This window comes from Salvelinus namaycush, chromosome 22 (assembly GCF_016432855.1).
Source record: "Salvelinus namaycush isolate Seneca chromosome 22, SaNama_1.0, whole genome shotgun sequence".
NCBI classification, from domain to species: domain Eukaryota; kingdom Metazoa; phylum Chordata; class Actinopteri; order Salmoniformes; family Salmonidae; genus Salvelinus; species Salvelinus namaycush.
The window spans coordinates 12,695,576-12,720,830 of record NC_052328.1 but is presented as its reverse complement, the minus strand read 5'-3'; the positions used below and the strand labels follow the sequence as shown (position 1 = coordinate 12,720,830).

At 43.8% G+C, this 25,255-nt stretch overlaps 1 protein-coding gene across 1 annotated transcript in view; it reads right to left on the bottom strand.

The window, feature by feature from the left end:
- Positions 1–1,406: 1,406 nt before the first annotated feature.
- The window catches only part of LOC120017399 (alpha-2,8-sialyltransferase 8F-like), a 64,413-nt gene continuing 40,564 nt past the window's right edge, over positions 1,407–25,255 (bottom strand). Inside the window, exons 2-6 of the mRNA XM_038960147.1 lie at positions 19,903–19,989; positions 13,377–13,634; positions 13,030–13,113; positions 1,826–2,108; positions 1,407–1,583 (exon numbers count right to left, since the gene is read on the bottom strand). Of these exons, the coding sequence (XP_038816075.1) occupies positions 1,407–1,583; positions 1,826–2,108; positions 13,030–13,113; positions 13,377–13,634; positions 19,903–19,989 (889 nt within the window). The remainder of the gene's footprint in view (positions 1,584–1,825; positions 2,109–13,029; positions 13,114–13,376; positions 13,635–19,902; positions 19,990–25,255) is intronic.

Below are 25,255 nucleotides of genomic sequence, written 5' to 3'. Positions count from 1 at the left end.
GCTTTTTGAAAGATAGCTTCTCGTCATTCCAGCTGCCCAGATATTTATACGTGTGGACACGATCAATGAGGGCACCATCCAAGCACGTATGTATAAATCGTCACATACATTTTTATGTGATTTGGAAAATAACAAATACTTGGTTTTACCTGCATTAAGTAGCAATTTTAGTTCAACAAAGGCGTTCTGCAGGACAATATAGGCAGAGTAAAGCTCTGGCAGAGCCTGGTCAGCTATTGGGGCAATAGCATACACCACAGTGTTATCTGCATACAGGTAAAAGTTTAACAATTTTTTTTTACAGATAAACCAATATTGTTAAAAGAACTGGACAAAGAATAGATCCCTGTAGGACACCCTTTGCTATGTCCAGAAAACCATCAGTAAATACACACTGCGGTCTGTCCTTTAAAAAAAATTCATACCAGCTACACTCAGCCTGGTCCAGGGCAACTGATGAAAGCATCTGAATAAGTAATGGCTGATCCACAGTGTCAAAGGCTTTAGGCAGGTCAATAAAAAAGGGCCACACTCTGCTTCTTCTTATCCAAACAAAATGTAATACCAAAGAAGTAGCAGAGATGGTGCTATGAGCTGGTCTGAAACCTAACTGGTGTACATGTATAATACATTTTGTAGTTTAAAGGGATCTAAGTTGAGAATTTACTAAGTATTCACATTTTCTAGGTCACACGTGTCACCACCTTTGTGAAGTGGGAGTATTTGGGCCACCTTCCAGACCCTGGGGATGGTACCAGAAATTATTGTAAGGTAAAAAATATGTGTTAAAGATTCTACAATCAGAGGAGCATAAATCTGCAGCAAGAAAGGATCAAGCAAATCAGCCCCAGTAGATTTTTTTTACATCAATTTTGCACAAGGCATCTAACACATCACAAGTAGAAAGTTGTTGAAATGAAAACAAAGACTCACTAGAATTTGACAAAATTTCCATCGAGCCCAAATAGAGAATGGGATAGGGAAGAGCAGTCGATTGACTGACCAGGGTCAGCTAAACCACATTTTCTTTAAAATAAAAAGCCTGCCAAGATAAAATGCTGATTAAAAGCATCACTTATTTATTTTTCGCAGTAATGATGCCAGTCTGACACAATGTGCTTAGGTAGGTGTGCACTTGGTGTGCAGTGTGCACACTTAGGTGTGCAGTGGGTGGGTGGTGAATCCCTGCAACAGATAAATGTGTGTTTTGTCATATGGCCGAAACACAATATATACACTCCACTTACCATCAGTAGACTGGCAAAGCCAGCCTGGGAACAAGAGAGAGGGAGAGACATTCTAATATTAAGAAAATGTTTATTTTTTAAATCAAAATAAAACGCTCAACAATGAAGATGGAGTGTGTGTGTGTGTGTATTTGTGCATGAGTGTTTGCGTGTGTGGGTTCAGCAGTGTCCCAGGTGTAGTTGCAGCACTCCCTGTGTGTGTAGCTTCAGTAGCAGTTGGAACTCATCAGGCATGGAGTGGACGCCTTTGTTAGGGCCCACATTGTCATAGTAATGCTGGGGCAAAGGATTGTGGTTTAGATCCAGAGAGAAGGGCCAGAAACCGTAAATATGAACCTGACAGAGATAGAGTTAGAACCTTAGAGACACACACACAACACAAATATGCACATACATACATACATACATACATACATACATACATACACACACACACACACACACACACACACACACACACACACACACACACACACACACACACACACACACACACACACACACACACACACACACACACACACATACACAGTCAATCACTCACTCACTCACTCTCACACACACACACACACCCTTACCTCTTCGCAGAGTTCCATGGCGACACTAGCCAGCATCAGCCCGGTGCTGAGGCGTGGCTCTTTTAAGCCCTGCCCTTTCCACTTCCTGCCCAGATTAAGCATGAAATTGGGGTTGAAGAATACCACCTTCTGATTGGGCCTCAGCGGTTGAAGGGCGTGGTAAGCATTCAATGACAGTCCAGTACAGAATTGGTAGCTGAATGCCGGCAGGAGCAGGGAGGCGTTCCCATAAACTGCGACACGATTGGCCAACGGTTGAGGGTCCTTCGTCAGATTGCGGTAACTATGGAAACACGCAATGGTAAGCTAGATAACTTTACTACTACTGATGAACAGAAGTTTTGTCTTTATTAGTTTAAATCTATATTCAACCACGACAGCAGCCACACTTGATATTGTACAAATTATTTCTTACTTATAGTTAGGCGGGACTTGTGAAGCAAAAGTCACAACTTTAAATCTTTGTAAACAGTATGAAAATGAAGGTCTTAAGTTAAACCATTCGACTGCAATAGTTTTACGAGTGTAAGGGCTGTGGAATAAGGATCAGTTGCTCGTTGGATTGTACAACCCAGTGAAGGGTTTGAAAGGATAAGGTGTCTGGTTTTATGCATTGATTTCACTTACAAAACTAAATGTTTTGATAGTTTAAGCAATAATCTAATGCTAATCTTAAAATGTAATTATAGTTATCACATATGGTGATAAAAGGAGGGAGTGTAGTAGACATTTTTTGTGTCCTCTGTGTATCACAAATGCGTGACTTCATGTAGCATATTGTTTCTTGTTATTGTGTTACGACGTTCTGTGACTTTGCTCTCAGGGAAAGTGCTGATAGAAGAACAGAAAAATGAAAGAACACATTGTTACTTTGGCCCAACGCCTATAAACTTTGTGTGCAATGTCATGAGCAGCCTATTGCACCCTGAGAGCAGAGACGCCTAGTTTGTGCATGAGTATAAAGAGTGCTGAAGGGAGAATTTACTGAGTCAGAAATCAGAATATATATTAAGTTCCTGTAGAAAAGGCCCATGGAGTTGGTGGAATAATCCTTTAATTCATGGCCACTTACTCAGCTGGGCCAGGGGCGCTTTAATTAGGTCAGGTGGCAATGACCGACAGATCTCATCCCCATAAAAGAAGGAAAACGCCATCGCCTGATATCGCTGCTTTCTCTTCCTTAACTCCGTCTGCTCCAGAAGTTCTGTGCGTCCATGAATCCACACTACTCAGTAAATATACCACTTTATGGTTAAAGGAATTCCTGTCTCAGTCTCATCCATTCCTCTGACACGTGACCACCTGTTCACCTTCACTATCAGTCATCCTACCTGTCCAGCTACCCACACAGATTCCACTAATCTTTCAATGGTCCTTCGAGCTGGATGATGACTGAACCAAAGACAGGTGAAAAGGAAATGGAGGAGGAGAGGGAAGAATTGTCTCCACTGGAAGGAAGAAGAGAGGAGGAGAGAGCAGCTGAGGGAAAGGAAATATCCAGGAGCTAAGCCTAAAGCAACAAAGGCTGCATCCTCAACCACCAGCAGCACCAGAAGAACCAGGCAAGCACCTGGTTATCTTAAGGATTATGTGGTCGAGTTTCCGACATCAAAGGGCAAGAACACCAGAGCTCAAAGTGGTGATGGATCAACTGTACGTTTCAGCCATCAACCATCCCCTCTGAGCCAAGGACCGGAAACTGCGTTGGAGCAGGAAAGTGGTCTACAGGAAGAACCCATGGAGGTGACTCCCACAGCACAGGTCGACCAGCTTCCTGAGGCAGGCTCCGCTCACCCCTTAACTAATGTGAAATCGTCGAGGCACTCTAGACGGAGTGGGAGTTCGACCAGTGGATACCCCTTTGGAAGTGGCCATGGCAGCCGCCATACACTAGCCCTCAGCGATTCACAGACCTCTGTCCTACAAGAGAGGATGAAACTATTAGCTTGGGAGGGCTCTCACCCAATTCCGGCTGCCACCAATGGAGGGTCGGGGACAGTAGGGGACCGGCCCAATGAGGCCACAGTGGGCTCATCAGAAGTCCCGGGTTTATCCTTCACGCAACCAGAAGAGGGAGCCAACATTATGAAACTTCTAGTAGCCTCAGCCTATGGAATTTCCAGACCCAAAACTGCCATACTTTGTGAGCGGAAAGAAGAGTGAATTTGTCCTTTTGGAAATGGCATTGGAGAGCCAACTGGGTATTCACAGTCATCTGTCAGAACGCTACAAATACCAAGTATTAATGGATAATTTACGGTTTCCCAGTGCATACAGGCTGGCCCAATCCTTTATGAACTCCTCAACACCATACACTGCCGCTCTCCAGGCCCTGAAGGCGAGATATGGTGAGCCACGCCAGCTAGTCCAGAATGAACTAAACAACATCCTGAACACGTCTCCAATTAAAATAGGAGACCATGTTGCCTTCCAAGAGTTCTCCCTGGCTGTCCAATCCTTGACCTCGATGCTCCAATCCGTTGAAGGAGAAGACGGGAATGAGCTGAAATGTGGTTCCCACGTGGACAGGCTTCTTAGCAAGCTTCCAGTGTACCTCAGAGACAGTTTCATTGAACATTGTTTGAAAAAGGGCATCCTGAAAGAGGGCTCGAGAAGCACCTATGCTCTCAGAGACCTGGCCGCATGGTTGGAGGTGTAGGCAAAGGTGAAGAGCATCGCTCACCAGGCCACAATCTCAGCCATAGCCACCGGGGGAAGGAAGGAGTTTGAACGCCAGGAGGGACAGAAAAGGGCAAATCCCACTACCATGTACTTAAATAGTGAAGCCGGGGAGGAACCCGGGAAGAAGACCCCTCTCAAGAGCAAGAACATCAAATTCCAGCCTTACTGCCCATATTGCAATAGTAAGGGGCATTTCCTTGGCTCATGCCCCAGGGTAAAAAAGCTCACTCAAACTCAATTGAAGGCCTGGATCACTTCAGGCGAGCGATGCTACAAGTGTGCCCTCAGCCATAAGGCGGAGACCTGCACATTGAGGAAACCCTGAAATCGCTGTAAGGAAATCCATCTCACAGTGTTGCATGATGTAATTCCCCAAGCACAGAAGGAGCAGAGTATGCTCATGGTAGGAGCTGCAAAGGAGCTGTACCTCGACCAGCAGAACCGTTCTCCAAGGGTCATGTTGAAGGTGGTCAAGGTCACTCTGCAAAGTGAAGGGAGAAGCATTGATACATTCGCCGTTCTAGATGATGGGTCAGAAAGAACGATCATTCTCACGGCGGCAACCCGTCAGCTAAACCTGGGGGGGACCCCCGAGACCCTTAATCTCAGAACGGTGCGACATGATGTTATCCAAATGAAAGGCTCTGCTGTGACCTTTAGCATTTCACCTTCAGGAAACAGGGACCAATGCCTTCACGGCAGATGGCCCAGTTAATTGGCTGTTTCCCATCTCTAAAATGATTAGCCCCTCTGTTGCCCCGTACCCTCGTAAAACCCCACTTTTCATAGCCATACCTTCTGCCCGAGACGATACCGGGGAGCCGGGGTCCAATGGCGATCCGCTTGTCGTCGATACCTGGAGGTGGTCTTGAGGAAGGCCGACCGGGCTCTCCTCCAGGTACAACAACAGCGGTGGACAAACATCTGGGCAGAAGGTACGCCAACCTCTTCCTCCTGCTTGGGGAAGAGCGGGAGCTGTTACCCCAGGGAACATTCAAAGGGCGAAAGACCTATAGCAGAGCAGGGAAGGGTGTTGCGTGCACCCACACAAGCTGCTGGCTCCAGGTGGTGGGGTTGGCGGAGACCTGGCAGTGAGAGTTGTCTCAAGGTCCTGGTTGGCTCGCTCCGACTGGCCATTGGACTGGGGGTGGAATCCAAAGGACAGGCTGGCCGACAACCAAATGAGGGTGCAGAGAACTGAGGACCAAGGTCGGACCATGTCCACGGGCAGTCCATGGATCCGGAAGATGTGCTGCTCCATCTCCTTGGCCGAGGGTAGTTTGGAGAAAGGAATGAAGTGGGCGGCCATGGAAAACCGGTCGACCACAGTCAGGATGGCAGTGTTACCCTCAAACGGGGGGAGACCCGTGACAAAATCCAGGGATATGTGGGACCAGGGACGGTGAGGGACAGGCAGAGGTTGCAGAAGGCCAGCCGGAGCTTGCCGAGGAGTCTTGTTCTGAGCACACACTGTGCAAGCGGCGACGAATGTGGAGACGTCATGGTGGGACCATGGTGGGTCACCAAAAGCGTCGTCGCACAAAAGCCAGGGTCCGGCGGGAACCCAGATGGCAGGCCAGTCTGGAGCACTGGGCCTAAACCAGGACCGGGGAGCGGACCGCCGCGTCAGGCACGAAAATCTGGTTATCTGGACCCCCGGGGGTTTGGCTGGGAACGCTGTGCCTCCTGGACCTGTTTCCCTATACCCCAGCTGAGTGCAATTGCCAGGCACGTGGTGGGAAGGTTGGTCTCGGGCTCCGGGGTAATAGCTGTGGGGCTATAACGGCAAGACAGTGCATCCGGCTTGACATTCTTGGATCCTGCCCAATATGAGAGGGAGAAGTTGAACCGTGTGAACAGCAGAGCCCATCTAGCTTGCCTGGAGTTGAGGCGTTTGGCGGTACGGAGATACTCCATATTTTTGTGGTCGGTCCATACGATGAATGGATGTTCTGCCCCTTCCATCCAGTGCCTCCATTCCTCCAACGCCATCGTCACTGCGAGAAGCTCACGATTTCCCACATCGTAGTTTTTCTCTGTGGCGTTGAGGCGATGGGAGAAGAAGGCGCAGGGTTGTAGCTTCAGGTCCAGGGAAGAACGCTGGGACAGGACTGCCCCCACTCCTACATCCGATGCATCGGCCTCCACCACAAACTGACGGGAAGGGTCAGGATGAACCAGGATGGGAGCAGTGGTGAAGCGGTGTTTGAGGTCCCGGAACGCATGGTCAGCAGCATGGGACCACGTGAACGGAACCTTGGGAGAAGTGAGTGCTGACACGGGGAAAGCCAGGGTGCTGTAACCCCAGATGAAGCGGCGATAGAAGTTGGCGAACCCCAGCAAACATTGCAGCTGCACCCTGGACGAAGGCTGGGGCTAATCCACCACCGTTGTCACCTTCCCAGGATCTATCTGGACACTCCCAGCGGAGATGATGTACCCCAGAAATGGGATGGTGCAGCGATGGAACTCGCACTTCTCTGCCTTAACAAACAGCTGGTTCTCCAGGAGGTGTTGAAGAACCTGTCGGACGTGGAGCACATGTTCTTGGGGGGAGCGGGAGAAGACGAGGATGTCATCAATGTAGACGAAGACGAACCGGTTCAACATGTCGCGGAGAACATCATTTACCAGAGCCTGGAACACAGCAGGGGCGTTGGTGAGGCCAAATGGCATGACCAAATACTTATAGTGGCCGCTGGCCGTGTTGAAGACTGTCTTCCACTCATCCCTCTCCCGTATCCGCACCAGGTGGTAGGCGTTCCGTAGATCCAGCTTGGAAAACACGGTGGCCCCCTGGAGCGGCTCGAAGGCCGAGGAGATGAGTGGTAGCGGGTAGCGGTTCTTCAGCCTTATGTCATTGAGTCCCCGGTAGTCGATGCACGGGCGTAGCATCTTGTCTTTCTTCTCCACAAAGAAGAACCCTACGCCGGGAGAGGACGAAGGACGTATAAATCTTGCACGAAGGACGTATAGATCTTGTAATAGTGCTTACCCTAGAGAGGTTAACAAGAAGTTAACCTCTCTAGGGTAGGCATTATTACAGACATTATCTTAACAGTTTTGGAAACTTTAGAGTGTTTTCTATCCAAATCGACCAATTATATGCATATCCTAGCTTCTGGGCCTAAGTAACAGGCAGTTTACTTTGGGCACGCTTCTCATCCAGATGTCGAAATACTGCCCCCAAGCCATAAGGCTGGTTTACAGTTGGTCTATCGACATGTCAAATCAAATCAAATTTTATTGGTCATATACACATGGTTAGCAGATTTTATTGCGAGTGTAGCGAAATGCTTGTCTGTAGACAGTTGCCGCAGTGACATCATGAACATTCTATTGTTGTCCGGCATCAAACTTGTCCTTGTCGTTATGAAAAGTATAAACACAAAAATGACAGTCTGCATGACCTCAGCAGCCCGGTGGTCCAAATATCATTCCTGCTGTATTTTAACACCAATAAAACCATCCATTTAAAAATGAATACATTTAGTACGTATATGTCAATCTAACCAGGCGACTAAAAGAAACATTCTAAATAATGTTCTGGTACGTTACTAGCTTGGTAGCTAGCTGGCTGGCTAGCCAGTTCAAATAATGACCAGAGCATAGCTGACAACCCTGCAAACAAAAATAAGTCATTAGAACGTCCCCGGAATGTCACAAAATGGTTGACTAAAGTCGTCAGGACGTTGTGTCATCGTCCTGTGGAGGTTTTGTCTAAATATCGGTTTGTTCCCGGGAAGTCCCCAAGGACGATTTTAGAACGTTCTTGGGACATTGTGTCATAGTCCTGTGGAGGTTTTGTCTAATTTCTGGTTTGTTCCCGGGATGTCCCCAAGGATAATTTTTGGATGTTCTCAGGACGTTGTTTCATGGTCGCATGGAAGTTTTTGGTCTACTTCTCGGTTTGTTCCGGGGAAGTCTGCAGGGATGTTTATAGGATGCTCTTAGAACTTTCTGTCATGGTTTTTTGTAGTATCCTTTTTTTCCGCAGATGTCCCCACGGATGTGTATAGGACATTCTTAGAAAGTTATGTTCTGGTCCTAGTGCACGCGCAGCCATGTTTTGTTACACATCACCACTTGTTACTGTTGCCAAGCCCATCAAGGCCCAGATTGGTGAACCATTGTTTCATTCACAGCTCTTTGTATGTTGGCAATGTTAGGGACATCCCCCCATGCACACAGCGCTTTCAACGTACATAGTGTATATTTATTTAAACAATAATTATTATTCAACATGTCCTCATCCTGGATTTGAACTCACAACCTCTTTGTTCATGGCATTCCAATCTTCCTACTACACCACCATGTCTGTCAATGATTGATTTCACATGTATTCCTACACTTTACATTTCAAAGTAACTCTAAACTCTGTTAATAATACTATTTTATTTATCATAGTGATTCAAGAGCAGTGGGGAAATGTGAGGTCCTTTTAGAGGCCTAAGGATAAATAAAATGTCTCTATTTTGTGTAATAAAATGTAGTCTTAGTTTTCTATTTCATCTTTTCAATAATTCGGATTTCAGATTTCATCTCTTCAGTTTGTGTTGGAAAGAGAAAGATTAATACTCAAGAAAAACATATCCAATCATGATTTTTCTTTGGTGGTCTCTGGGTAGAAAAATCTAGCTAGCTCAGCCAGACATTGGCTAGGCCTTCAGAAGCTGGACAGAAGGCCTCTGCCATTCAAATCAAATGTATTTATAAAGCCCTTTTTACATCAGCAGATGTCACAAAGTGCTCTTACACAAGCCATCATAAAACCGCAAAGAGCACAGTGGCTAGGAAAAACTCCCTAGAAAGGCAGGAACCTAGAAATAAACCTAGAGAGGAACCAGGATCTGAGGGGTGGCCAGTCCTCTTCTGGCTGTGCCAGGGGGAGATTATAAGAGTACATAGCCATTAAGGCCAGATCGTTCTTCAATATTTTCAAACGTTCATAGATGACCATTTTATTACAATGTGTTTTGTACTGTTATGATTGGGGCCTACTGGAGTGAATGGATGAGCTGCTTATTCTTTAACATGATTTGATGCTGTGTGTGTCTGCTGTCTATCTGCCGGGTCTATGTGTTCGACCAAAACTGCACTCTCTTTCAGTGGAGTGCACAGGTATTACGCTCACTGTCCTTAAAGCACCAATCCCGTCACTTTTTTGTGACACTGTTGTTGTCGCTATTAGTGATAGTGGTGTTAGGCTACCATAGGTGGTGTAAATGTTTATTTTTTTGCTGTTCACATTATGTTATGCTGTATGTCACGTTTGTGTCCGTGCCGGTTTTGTCTCTGTGTGAGCGACAGCCCGAAGCGTGGCCAGCCTGTTTGATTCATTCATAATGTCATCAAAAAGCATTACTCCTCCTTCACTACAACTAGAATGGTCCGACTACAGAAGATACAACGTAGGCTATTGGAAGATTTTTGGTACCTCTACAGTATAGTCACGGTTCGCCACTATTCAGGAGAAACATTAAAACATAACAATATGCCCCATCAACATTAGACAACTGTAGAGAAAACCATTAAATTGCTGAAATAAGTAAATGAAATCATTGATGAGAGTCAGATTAACTGATAACTAAAATAGCAGTGCAGATTCTCTAAATGCAGAGATGTATTATAGGTAATGAATGTGTAGGGGACTTTAGAGAATGATACAGACTTTGTGGCGCAGCAGAAAGATAAGTGAACCTCAAATCCAGAAGTTGTGAGTTCAGTGATGGGGTCATATTGAAAAGTCATTACTAAGTACTCATGTCAAATGTTATCATATTGCCCAATGTTTGGTTGTTGATTTATTTATTTTATCATGTTATAATTGATCAAATATTTTTTACACAATTTTAGCTGTACAACCTCCCGCTTACCTTAAAACCCCTTTAATGACTTTACATATAATGATTTGGGACATCTGGGACCATCACATGACGTCCTGATGGCTGGTAAAACAAATGTCTTGAGAACGTCTTACAAACGTCCTAACATTGTGGCGAAATGCTGCACGGAGCCTTCACCGTGCGCTGCCACTTTAAGAGCGCGTCAGCAGTAAGGAAGGAGGAAATAAAGACAGCTCGTTCAGCTCTATGGGGAGGAGCTCTTGGTTGGCGCGACAGTTTGATTGTGTGTGCGATGCTGCAGAAGTTCTGTTTGTTTTCAGCGTGTGTAGTTCATAAAGTATTTGTACTGTTCCTTAATGACGTCCTGGTAACGTATAGGGAACTACACAAAGGTCCCCCAGATAACCATCGCGTGACGTCCTGAGAATGCCCTATAAAACTCTTGACATGGTTCTCCTCAGTGATGTCTTGGTAACTACACAAAGTTATCCCTTAACGTCAGTGGGGTAACATCTCGCCAAAACCCTAAGAGGGACCTAATAGGAGCGTCGTCTAATGTCCTTAGGACGTCCCCTGTTTGCTGGGAACGTAGGCTATTTTTGATATTTTTCTTCATTATTCCAGGAAAATAAACTCACAACAACATAATTATTTACTAGGTAAATGCTAGCTTACGGTTATTAGTGTGCCTTGGTTCACAAGACCACTAGAATTCCACTGACTTCTGACTTATAGTTAATTAGCCTTGCTTCACAAGACCATTCCAGATATTCAACTACTTCTACTATTAGGTCTACCACCACACTCACCACTACCATATCAGGGGTCTCCAACCTTTACTAGCATGGGAGCTACTTTAAAAAAAGGAAACAACTCGTGACCTACCATTTTTTTTCTAGCTTTCAAAAAGGCACATTCTCCAACTCTTCCCAGGGTCCTTAGTGTACAAGAGAAAGTACGCGGGAATGTTCCGTTTTAATGTGACGGTCTAGCGAGGGTTCTGTACTGCTGCTGCTCATTTCATGGCAAAGTTAGCAAATTACAAATAATATATGCAAATTACATACTTACTCATGATATACTTCTGCCAGGTAAGCCTATTTGAAGTTAACATTTAATTGAGAAGGTTTTGGGGAAACTATTTCTGTCAACCCACAAGATGGTTATCACATCAACTAGCAACATATGGAGTGATAGACAAACGTGAACACCACACAGGCATACAGGGACAATATTGCTGGAAATGAATTGGCAGATATTGTGTTAGGTTAGGCTTTTTAAGCCAATAGTGTATAACCAGGGGTGGGATAATGTCAAGAAGGAGGGGAAGAGAAAGAAAGAAAAAAGCGTGAGCGTGCTGTATTTCTGATACAGTATATCCACAGTAAAACAAGTACTGTATCAACATAACCTGAAAGGCCCCTCAGCAAGGAAGAAGCCACTGCTCCAAAACCGCCATAAAAAAAGCCAGACTACGGTTTGCAACTGCACATGGGGACAAAGATCGTACTTTTTGGAGAAATGTCCTCTGGTCTGATGAAACAAAAATAGAACTGTTTGGCCATAATGACCACCGTTATGTTTGGAGGAAAAAGGGGGACGCTTGCAAGCCGAAGAACACCATCCCAGCCATGAAGCACAGCATCATGTTGTGGGGGTGCTTTGTTGCAGGAGGGACTGGTGCACTTCACAAAATAGATGGCGGAAAATGATGTGGATATATTGAAGCAACATCTCAAGACATCAGTCAGGAAGTTAAAGCTTGGTCACAAAAACACATGTACTTTCAGAATTGTTTGGCAACCTACTCATAGGTGGGCTGCGAGCTACTGGTAGCTCACAATCGACCTGTTGGAGACCCCTGCACTATATACTACTACTACTTCTATTACTACTGCTGCTACTACTACTACTTCTACTACTTCTTATATTACTGCTGCTGATACTACTACTACTACTACTATATACTACTACAGTTTTTTTTACTTTAAACTTCAACACTTCTTAGACAACTATAAAAATAATTCTGGCCGGCTGAAACGACTCACACAGTTTTTCTTCATGGAAAATGACCTTCTAGTTAGCTTTATTATGATCCCAATTGGTCTCTCTTCCTTTCCTCCCTATCTCTCCCCTCCCTCCCTCTCTCTCTGTCCTCTCCAGGAGAGAATGACTGCTAACTCTCATTGAAGCCACAAAGTTCAATGCTGACCGCAGTAGTGCAGGGATTGTTTTCAGGAAACAGGTTCCCCTTTAAAAGTGAATGGGGAAATGGTCATATTTGTGTACATCTTTTTTTTTTAAGACAATCGTGGTACCAATAATTGCTTCTATTACACAGATTATTGAAAAAATCGCACACAGAAGAAGTTATAAGGATAATTCAGTGGCTACTGGCAACCTACAGTACCCAGACGGCCTTGAACTTGAGATACTCAATGAGAGGGCGCAGCACTGAGCTAGCCTGCAACGTCACTTCCTGGAGTAGCTCCAACTGTGCATGTTATGTCTACATAAGTTTCCCCCCCGAGACGTCATCTTAGACGCTAAACGCGACATTCTTGGCTTCAAGTGTGCTACTGAGTCTTCAATCAGGAATGAATGTGATCGTCGGCTTTGTCCGTTCATATAGTGAGTCATTGGTCCCCTTCCTCTCTCTCTCTCTCTCTCTCTCACCCTCTGATCTGACTGGGGTTGATGGTCATCAGGTGGGTTTTGTTCCCCACATCCTTACTGTTGGTGACCGGACCCAGGTTAAACCTAGAGAGAGCGAGAGAGAGAGAGCGAGTGAGAGAGGAGGGAGGCGAGAGAGAGAGTGGAGAGGGGGAGGGGAGAGGAGGGAAGGAGAGAGAGGAGGCAGGGAGAGTTAGGGGGAGAGGGGGAAGAGGAGGGAGGGGAAAAGAGAGAGGGGGAGAGAGAAGTGAAGTGAGGGGGGAGAGAGGAGGAGAGAGAAAGAGAGAGATGTTGTTGAGGATGATGGTGGTGATGATGGTAATGATGATGGTGATAATGATGAAGGTTACCTGATGATGTAATCAGCACTGTCTATCTCTGCTCCACAGCTGCTATTCTGCAGGATTCCTCCGCTTCCCACCACGGCACAATGACCCAACAAACCTTTACTCCAGGGTAAGGCCTTTGGCAGCATGCTGTGTAGTTTCTTGTCGACTGTTTTAAATAGCTTTTGGTTGGTCTCATAGTGGATCTTCTGGCCCGACTTAGTGTTCTGATTGGTCAGGATCATCTCGCCTGTAGCATTACAACAGGAACGTAAGATCACCCTGGGATAGGAGAGGAGAGAGGAGGGAGGGAGGGAGAGCAGGAGAGGGAGAGAGAGCGATAGAGATGAGATGCTCAAACTCACTAGTGCACATTTTCAATTGGCCACATTAAAACTGTTTAATTTGATTATTTCCCTGACATCTGGAATCAAGGACTCATAACCCCCAATCTTTAAGAACGGAGACAAATTTGACCCTAACATCAAAACAGACATTTGTGTGAACAGTAACCTGGGGAAGGTTTTCTGTAGTATTATAAATGTTCTAAACTTCCTTAGTAGGCACAATGTCTTGAGTAAAAACCAAATTGGATTTATACCAAAACATCACACGACCGATCATATCTGCACCCTACACACCCTGATAGATAAACATGTCAACCAAAATAATAACAAAATGTACGCTTGCTTCATCGACTTCCAAAAAGCATTTGATTCTATTTGGCATACAGGACTGTTCTACAAAGTTATTGAAAGTGGTGTAGGGGGTAAAACATATGAAATAATTAAATCAATGGCAATACTTGCAGCATCAAAATTGGCAAGAAAATAACAGAATTCTTTAACCAGAGGCGGGGCATTCGCCAGGGTTGCAATCTGAGCCATGCACTCTTCAATATTTACATCAACGAATTGCCCACTATTCCAGAAAAATCCTCAGCCCCTGGTGTTAGTCTCCACAATTCAGAGGTTAAATGCCTGCTCTTCGCAGATGAGCAGGCTTCTTTAAAAGTGCTTTCCTCACCATCTTAAATAATCATGCCCCATTCAAAAAATGTAGAACTAAGAACAGATATAGCCCTTGGTTCACCCCAGACTTGACTGCCAGAACAAAAACATCCTGTGGCGTTCTGCATTAGCATCGAAAAGCCCCCGTGATATGCAACTTTTCAGGGAAGTCAGGAACCAATATACACAGTCAGTTAGGAAAGCTAAGGCTAGCTTTTTCAAACAGAAATTTGCATCCTGTAGCACTAATTCCAAAAAGTTTTGGGTCACTGTAAAGTCCATGGAGAATAAGAGCACCTCCTCCCAGCTGCCCACTGCACTGAGGCTAGGAAACACTGTCACCACCGATAAATCTATGATAATCGATCATTTCAATAAGCATTTTTCTACGGCTGGCCATGCTTTCCACCTGGCTACCCCTACACCAGGTAACAGCTCTGCACCCCCCACAGCAACTTGCTCAAGCCCCCCCGCTTCTCCTTCACCCAGATCCAAACAGCTGATGTTCAGAAAGAGCTGCAAAATCTGGATCCCTACAAATCAGCTGGGCTAGACAATCTGGACCCTCTCTTTCTAAAATTATCCTCCGAAATTGTTGCAACCCCTATTACTAGCCTATTCAACCTCTCTTTCGTAACGTCTGAGATTCCCAAAGGGGGGAACCTCTAGACCCAAACTGTTATAGACCTATATCCATCCTACCCTGCCTTTCTAAAATGTTCGAAATCCAAGTGAACAAACAAATCACCAACCATTTAGAATTCCATCGTACCTTCTCCACTATGCAATCTGGTTTCTGAGCTGGTCACGGGTGCACCTCAGCCAGGCTCAAGGTCCTAAACGATATCATAACCGCCATCGATAAAAGACAGTACTGTGCAGACGTCTTCATCGACCTGGCCAAGGCTTTCGACTCTGTCAATCACCACATTCTTATCGGCAGACTCAATAGTCTTGGTTTCTCAAATGACTGCCTCGCCTGGTTCACCAACTACTTCTCAGATAGAGTTTAGTGGGTCAAATCGGAGGGCCTGTTGTCCGGACCTCTGGCAGTCTCTATGGGGGTGCCACAGGGTTCAATTCTCGGGCCGACACTTTTCTCTGTATATCAATGATGTCGCTCTTGCTCCTGGTGATTCTCTGATCCACCTCTACACAGACGACACCGTTCTATATACATCTGGCCCTTCTTTGGACACTGTGTTAACAAACCTCCAGACGAGCTTCAATGCCATACAACACTCCTTCCGTGGCCTCCAACTGCTTTTAAATGATAGTTAAACTAAATGCATGCTCTTCAACCGATTGCTGCCCGCACCCGCCCGCCAAACTTGCATCAATACTCTGTAAGGTTCTGACTTAGAATATGTGGACAACTACAAATACCTAGGTGTCTGGTTAGACTGTGAACTCTCCTTCTAGACTCACATTAAGCATCTCCAATCCAAAATTAAATCTAGAATCGGCTTTCTATTTCGCAACAAAGTCTCCTTCACTCATGCTGCCAAACATACCCTCGTAAAACTGACTATCCTACCGATCCTTGACTTCGGCGATGTCATTTAAAAATAGCCTCCAACACTCTACTCAGCAAACTGGATGTAGTCTATCACAGTGCCATCCGTTTTGTCACCAAAGCCCCATATACACCCACCACTGCGACCTGTATGCTCTCATTGGCTGAACCTCGCTAAATATTCGTTGCCGAACCCACTGGCTCCAGGTCATCTATAAGTCTCTGCTAGGTAAAACCCTGCCTTATCTCACCTCACTGGTCACCATAGCAACACCCACCCGTAGCACTTGCTCCAGCAGGTATATTTCAATGGTCATCCCCAAAGCCAACACTTCCTTTGGCCGGCTTTTCTTCCAGTTCTCTGCTGCCAATGACTGGAAGGAATTGCAAAAATCACTGAAGCTGGAGACTAACATTTGAAGTCGGAAGTTTACATACACTTAGGTTGGCGTCTTTGTTTTTCAACCACTCCACAAATTTCTTGTTAACAAACTATAGTTTTGGCAAGTCAGTTAGGACATCTACTTTGTGCATGACACAAGTCATTTTTCCAACAATTGTTTACAGACAGGTTATTTCACTTAATCACAATTCCAGTGGGTCAGAAGTTTACATACACTAAGATGACTGATGCCTTCAAACAGCTTGGAAAATTCCAGAAAATTATGTCATGGCTCTAGAAGCTTCTGATAGGCTAATTGACATCATGTGAGTCTATTGGAGGTGTACCTGTGGATGTATTTCAAGGCCTACCTTCAAACTCAGTGCCTCTTTGCTTGATATCATGGGAAAATCAAAGGAAATCAGCCAAGACCTCAGAAAAAAATTGGAGACCTCTACAAGTCTGGTTCATCCTTGGGAGCAATTTCCAAATGCCTGAAGGTACCACGTTCCTCTGTACAAACAATAGTACGCAAGTATAAACACCATGGGACCACGCAGCTGTCATACCGCTCAGGAAGGAGACGCATTCTGTCTCCTAGAGATGAATGTACTTTGATGCGATAAGTGCAAATCAATCACAGAACAACAGCAAAGGACCTCGTGAAGATGCTGGCGGAAACAGGTACAAAAGTATCTATATCCACGGTATATCGACATAACCTGAAAGGCCGCTAAGCAAGGAAGAAGTCACTGCTCCAAAACCACCATAAAAAAAGCCAGACTACGGTTTGCAACTGCACATGGGGACAAAGATCGTACTTTTTGGAGAAATGTCCTCTGGTCTGATGAAACAAAAATAGAACTGTTTGGCCATAATGACCATCGTTATGTTTGGAGGGAAAAGGGGGAGGCTTGCAAGCCGAAGAACACCATCTCAACCTTGAAGCACAGGGGTGGCAGCATTATGTTGTGGGGGTGCTTTGCTGCAGGAGGGACTGGTGCACTTCACAAAATAGATGGTAACATGAGGAAGGAAAATTATGTGGATATATTGAAGCAACATCTCAAGACATCAGCCAGGAAGTTAAAGCTTGGTTGCAAATGGGTCTTCCAAATGGACAATGACCCCAAACATACTTTCAAAGTTGTGGCAAAATGGCTTAAGGACAACAAAGTCAAGTTTTTGGAGTGGCCATTACAAAGCCCTGACCTCAATCCTATAGAAAATTTGTATGCTGAACTGAAAAGGCGTGTGAGAGCAAGGAGTCCTACGAACCTGACTCAGTTACACCAGCTCAGTCAGGAGGAATGGGCCAAAATTCACCCAACTTATTGTGGGAAGCTTGTGGAAGGCTACCTGAAACGTTTGACCCAAGTTTAACAAGTTAAGGGCAATGCTACCAAATAGTAATTGAGTGTATGTAAACTTCTGACCCAATGGGAATGTGATGAAATAAAAAGTATCTGAAATAAATTATTCTCTCTGCTATTATTCTGACATTTCACATTCTTAAAATAAAGTGGTGATCCTGACTGACCTAAGACAGGGAATTTTTACTAGGATTAAATGTCAGGATTTGTGAAAAACTGAGTTTAAATTTATTTGGCCAAGGTGTATGTAAACTTCCCACTTCAACTGTATATCTCCCTCTCTAACTTTAAGCATCAGCTGTCAGAGCAGCTTACCGATCACTGTACCTGTACACAGCCAATCTGTAAATAGCACACCCAACTACCTCATCCCCATATTGTTATTTATCTTCCTGCTCTTTCGCACCCCAGTATCTCTACTTGCACATCATCATCTACATATCTTTCACACCAGTGTTAATGCTTAATTGTAATTATTTTGCCTCTATGGCTTATTTTTTGCCTTACCTCCCTACTCGTCTACATTTGCACACACTGTATATAGATATTTTCTATTGTGTTATTGACTGTACGTTTGTTTATGTGTAACTCTGTGTTGTTGTTTTTGTCGCACTGCTTTGCTTTATCTTGGCCAGGTCGCAGTTGTAAATGAGAACTTGTTCTCAACTGGCCTACCTGGTTAAATAAAAAATAAAAAATAACAATAAAAATGACCTATGCCTGCTGTCACCCACGGCACATGGCCTACAGCAGAGCCTGGACCTGCTAGAGCAGTACTACCAGACCTGGGCCCTGGCAGTAAACCCCAAAAACACTAAAATAATGATTTTCCAGAGGAGATCCAGATCTCAGGGAATTAGATCAATGTTCTCAATTGGTACAAATATATAGAGTACTGCACACACTATAATTACTTAGGTTTAAAAATAAGCTCAACTGGACACCTTAATGATGCAGAGAGAAAGCACGGAGGGCGTTCTATGCCAAATTTAAATTTAAATTCCTATTAAAATTAGGCTAAAACTAATTGAATGTGTCATTGAACCAATTGCACTTTATTGCAGCGAGGTGTGGGGTCCACCTGCAAAACAAGATTTCACCCGATGGGACAGACACTCCATTGAAACCCTGCATGCAGAGTTCTGTAAGATTCTCCTACATGTCCAGAGGAAAACTACAAACAATGCATGCAGGGAAGAATTAGGCCAATAACCACTAATAATAAAAACTCCAAAAAGAGCAATGAAGTTTTGGAAACATCTGAAATACAGTGACCCCCTCATATCATTACCAAGCCCTGCAATACCAGTTGCTGAGCAAAGAAAAGAGTCCACTCATCCAGCTGGTCCTTGGACTGAGTTCACAAACCTGTTCTACTAACACACTGAAGCCTCAGGACCAGAACATCCAATTAATCAGAATAAACCAAATTACAACACAGTCAAAACAAAACTACATTACTTATTGGGAAACACGAGCACAAACACAAAGCAAAATGGAGTGCTATCTGGCCCTAAATCGACAGTACACCGTGGCAAACTATTTGACCATGGTTACTGATCAAAACCTTAGAAAAAAACTTGACAAAGTACAGGTTCAGTGAGCATAGCCTTGCCATTGAGAAGACAAAAGAAAACATGGCCCCCTGTAGACAGGAAAGGCTATGCAACCACTACACCACAGCAGAACCTGAGACAGAGCTGCATTTCCTGACAAAATGTAAAAAATATAAAACAATTAGAGGGTTTCATTTCCCCTTATTCAAGGTTTCAAAGACCTTTCTGATGAGGATTGGCTACCCGTCCTGTTGGGGGAGGACGCAGAGAGCTGTGGTTTGGCAGCGCACTACATTGCTGCCTGACATAAAATGAGGGACAGTGTCTGACAAGACCAACCAACCTACACATGTCCTCTATGCTTATTGTTATTGTTAAATGTATGGTTATTTTGACCTTTGGTTATTGTTGATACTGTTGTCCCGTTGACAATATTGATTATTATTATTAATTATGTTCATATTTTTAAATGTCCAAAGTAAGCTTTGGCAATACGTTCACTGAATTGAATTGAGAGAAATATGGAATGAAACAAATAGGTGCCAGAGAATGGATGACAATATGTAAACAGGTACTGCGCAATGTCTATCAGACATTACTGACAGAGCTCAGAGAGAGACGTGGTCAGACATTATCTGTAGAGCACAAATAGAGAGAGCCGTGATCATGCATTACCTGTAGTTCACAGATAGGCTACAGGGATCAAACATTACCTGTAGAGTTCTCTCTGGGTGATGTTGGGTCTGTGAGGGCAGTTCATCAACTCTCTAACGTCCATTATTAGAGTCCTCGTGTTGATACTTTAGAGAGGGAGATAGACAGGGAGAGGGGTAGGGGGAGAGAGAGTGAGAGTGAGGAGGGGGGATAGAGAGTGAGGGGGAGAAAGAGAGAGAGAAAGAGAGAGAGAAAGAGAGAAAGAAAGAAAGAAAGAAAGAAAGAAAGAAAGAAAGAAAGAAAGAAAGAAAGAAAGAAAGAAAGAACAGAAACAAACAAAGTGTGAGCGTGCTGTATTTCTGATATATTTTACGGTTAAAATACACCACCGGTCCAAAGTTTAAGAACACCTACTCATTCAATGGTTTATTTTACTATTTTCTACATTGTGGAATAATTGTGAAGACATAAACACTATGAAATAACACATATTGTCACGCCTGCTTCCGCTCTACCTCTCTGGCGCTCGAGGGCGCCAGGCTGCCCTTCATTACGCACACCTGTCACCATCATTACACGCAGCAGCGCTCAATGGAGTCACATGGACTCCTTCCCTTTGTTGATTGCCCCGTCTATAACTGTCTGCTCCACTGTTTGTTCCCTGTATCAGCATTAATGTTGTTATGGGTTCATGTCCAGATGCTGTCCTGTCCTGTTCCATGTCTGTTGATAATTAAATGTTCACTCCCTGTACCTGCTTCTCGTCTGCCAGCATCGACCTTCACACATATGGAATCATGTAGTAACCAAAAAAGTGTTACTCAAATCAAAATAAATGTTATATTTGAGATTCTTCAAAATAGCCACCCTTCGCCTTGATGACAGCTTTGCACACTTGGCATTCTCTCAACCAGCTTCATGAGGTAGTCATCTGGAATGCATTTCAATTAAAAGGTGTGCCTTGTGGATTTTGTGGAATTTATTTTCTTCTTAATGCATTCGAGCCAATCAGTTGTGTTGTGACATGGTAGGGGTGGTATACAGAATATAGCCCTATTTGGTAAAAGACCAAATCCATATTATGGCAAGAACAGCTCAAATAAGCAAAGAGAAACAACAGTCCATAATTACTTCAAAACATGAATGTCAGTCAATGCGGAAAAATTTCAAGAACTTTGAAAGTTTCTTCAAGTGCAGTCGCAAAAACCATCAAGCGCTATGATGAAACTGGCTCTCATGAGGACCGCCACAGGAATGGAAGACACAGAGTTACCTCTGCTGCAAAATATATAAAATATATTTTGATTTGTTTAACACTTTTTTGGTTACTACATTATTCCGTATGTGTTATTTCATAGTTTTGATGTCTTCACTATTGTACTACAATGTAGAAAATAGTAAAAATAAAGAAAAACCCTTGAATGAGTAGGTGTTCTCAAACTTTGGACCGGTAGTGTATGTATATATTGGAATAAGGATCAGAGAATGGATGGAGTGAAATGGATGGATGGAGTGTATATCAGACAGAGATATTTTTCCTCTTTGAGTGTGTGGTGTGTGTTTGTGTGTTAACTTACGCCTTGGCTGAAGTGACAGTGAGGAACTTGAGTCTCAGTCTCTTACAGAGAAAAGCTGCATAACTGTCAAACCCACCACTCCTGACACACACACACACACACACACACACACACACACACACACACACACACACACACACACACACACACACACACACACACACACACACACACACACACACACACACACAGTTCTTATGGTATTTCACAAAACACTTCCACAGATAGCCACTGTTATGTAAATGCCAGTTGAAAAGTACCAGTGGCCTAGCCTTTGCCCCAAGTCAAAGCAGGTCCACTGAGGCCATGGCTTCAGTGACAGTAGAACCGGGCCGTAGAGGTGGAAGCACAAAAGCCTGAGCCTTCTTGGTAAAACACCGTGGTAAGTCCTTAGTGGGAATTCACCATCAAGAGTGTTCGAAAATATACCACTTACATCTGAAATTTGCCCCACAGTTATTTTTAATAATCACATAAAATAAAGAAACGTACCTTTTGTGGGAGTACCTCCTTATGAGTGTGAGAGACAACAGAGAAGCAGAACACACCAGAATGAATAGAACCAGATATATTCTATAACGCATGGTGACAACTGCCACAATAACCAGTCAAGCATTAATCACCATCAAGTTCCTTCTCACTCCCAAGTTGGTGTTCTACAGAATGAGGTGCTTAATCCTCGTAGATATAGATTTTCTATAATGAACAAGACATCTATCGCCTAACTCATAGATTTGAAATGTATTTTGCATTTAAGGCACAGACACGACCATAAAGTATAACACTATCAGACCAACAGAAAGAGGGAGGGAGGGAGGGAGGGAGGGAGGGAGGGAGGGAGGGAGGGAGGGAGGGAGGGAGGGAGGGAGGGAGGGAGGGAGGGAGGGAGGGAGGGAGGGAGGGAGGGAGGGAGAACGAGACAAAGAGGTGCGAGAGAATGAATGACAAGTTGCCAACAGGGACAGAGCAATGTCTATCAGACATTACCGGCAGAGCTCAGAGAGAGACGTGGTCAGACATTACCTTTAGAGCTCAAATAGAGAAAGCAGTAATCAGATGTTACATGGAGAGCTCCGAGAGAAAGAGATTACCTGTAAAGCTCAGATAGACTACAGGGATCAATCATTACCTGTAGAGTTCTCTCTGGGTGATGTTGGGTCTGTGAGGACAGTTCATCAACTGTCTAACGTCCATTATTACAGGGTTTTTTTCAATCGCTTTGGTGCAATTTTCACAATGAAGTGGTCAATTCTTAGTCACAAGTCTTAGAACAAAACTCAAAACAGATCATCAAAATGGCAGTTGTTTCAAAACTCTTAGCACATTTTCAATTGACTAAGTACAACACATAAAACTCAGTTTTTCACCCAACTTAAAAAACCTATGTTTCATCTAGAAATGCATGTTTCACATTGCAATACATGTTCATATAAAGTCATTGCCTTTCACAATGCAATGCTCACATTACTTGTGTATGATTTTCTCCTCATTTGTTAAAACACATCCTATTACTTAATCCGACTGCTCTTAATTGATAATCCATTTGGTAAACCTATAGATTTTTGACTGGTAGGACTACTACAGATTCTGAGGACTACATAATGAAAAAGCACGTTTGTGAAGTAGAAACACATAAAGTATGATAAATGCTGTAATGTACTATTATAGCTATTATCATTTTACTTCACTGTAAAAAAAAATTGAAATAGGAGTAATATTAATAGTAACATTAACAAGATCAGAAATGTACTGTATGTAATGCATCCCCTATACAGTAAACATGAATCCAAAAAGAAGTTACTGGGGTCTTTTTGATAGGGTGTTTCACACTGCTTTTACTAAAATTGCGTTGGCCAATGCAGCACTGTAACACCGTTATATGCTATTTAGAAGGCCGACGCTTTTATAAATTTTTATATGTGACTCCAGCGGAACTCGAACCCACAAATCTGGTGTTGCTAATGCCATGCTTTCACTATCTGAGCAACACAGGAGTTATTCTCTGTAACAGACAAGTTCCTCTCTGTCACCTGAGTTAACACACACACACACACATGGATTTTCAACACTAACAACAGAGGACATTAATACATCCACTAACAACAGAGGACATTAATACATCCACTAACAACAGAGGACATTAATACATCCACTAACAACAGAGGACATTAATACATCCACTAACAACAGAGGACATTAATACATTCACTCACAAACGACCGCTGACCCAACTGCACTGGATAGATAAGTACGTATACCAATACGATTTCCATTGCATTTAGTAGTCCAACAGCACAAGGAAAAAATGTATATTTGAACACGTTCTTCTTGGCCATGAGCATTCTGAAGCACCGGCCAGAGGGAAGCCTCTTGAACTAAGGGTGTAGAGGGTGGGAGGGGGTCGCCAACGGCAGCCATTACCTTCGTTTTGGTTTCCTTGTGGAACAGACTGCTCAACTGTGCCTTTGGTCAACCAATTACTTTCCTGGCTGTGTTTACTATTCTGGTCAGTTTTCTTTTGTTCCTCATGCTCAGATTAACATACCAGACTGTCATATTGAACGTGAGGATGCTCTTCACCAAGCTGCTGTACACCCTCTCCAGAACATCCTGGCTGACCCCAAACCCCTTTAATTTCCTGATAAAGAACAGGTGCTTGCTTGCTTATTTAAAAACACAGTCGGCATTCTCTGTAAAACTCAGCTTGTTATCAATTTGTGTCCTTAGTTATCTAAAATACTCAACCACCTCCACTGGTTGGTCGTTCAGAGATGGTGGTTGGGACATTGGTAAGTTGTTGCCATTGATGATCAACTCCTTTGTCTTTCCCACATTGAGGTGGAGGCCACTTGACCGGCACCATTCTTGAAGGTTGATGGCCTGTTTAAAATAGCTGTCCCCATCTGACGTAGCATCGTTAAAAAATAGTCCCACCAGAGCCATGTCATCCGCATACTTAAAAACATAGTTTCCTTGGATCTTCATCTCGTTAGTGTAGATAGAGAACAACAGCAGTGAAGCCTGTGTTCAGTACACTACTATCACAATATTATTACTAAACTACTGTCACACTACTGCTAGTACACTACTATCACACAACTACTAGTACACTACTGTCACAGTACTACTACTACTATCACACTAATACTACACTACTACTACTACTACTACTACCACTACATTATAACACTAATATCACACGACTACTACACCATCACTACACTACTAGTACACTACTATCACAGCACTATCATGCTACTATCCCAGTCCTACTACACTACTATCACACAACTACTAGTACTACACTACTACCACACTGCTATCACACCACTATCACACTACTACTACACTACTATCACACTACTACTACTACCCTACGACACTACTTCTACACTACTATCACACTACTACTACTACCCTACGACACTACTTCTACACTACTATCACACTACTACTACTAGAAACACACACACACAAATACTACAGAACTATTACACTACTACACACATAGAGATTTATATGGCACACACAAATACTCTCACACCCTCTATTTTTCTCTCAGAGAAGTTGAGATGTTGCTCCTTACATGTCTGACACACAAACTCAGACCGAACTATACAAATCTCTCTCTCTCTCTGAGTTGGGGACAGACAACAGCAAGATCGACAGGTTTTTATCATCAAGATACTGTAAGGTAAAGTCATAAAGAGACATAAAAAGCAGACCGACACACACATTCAGACCAAAGTCCGTCTCTCTCTCTCTCTCTCTCTCTCTCTCTCTCTCTCTTTCTCTCTATCTATCTCTCTATCTCTATCTCTCTCTCTCTCTCTCT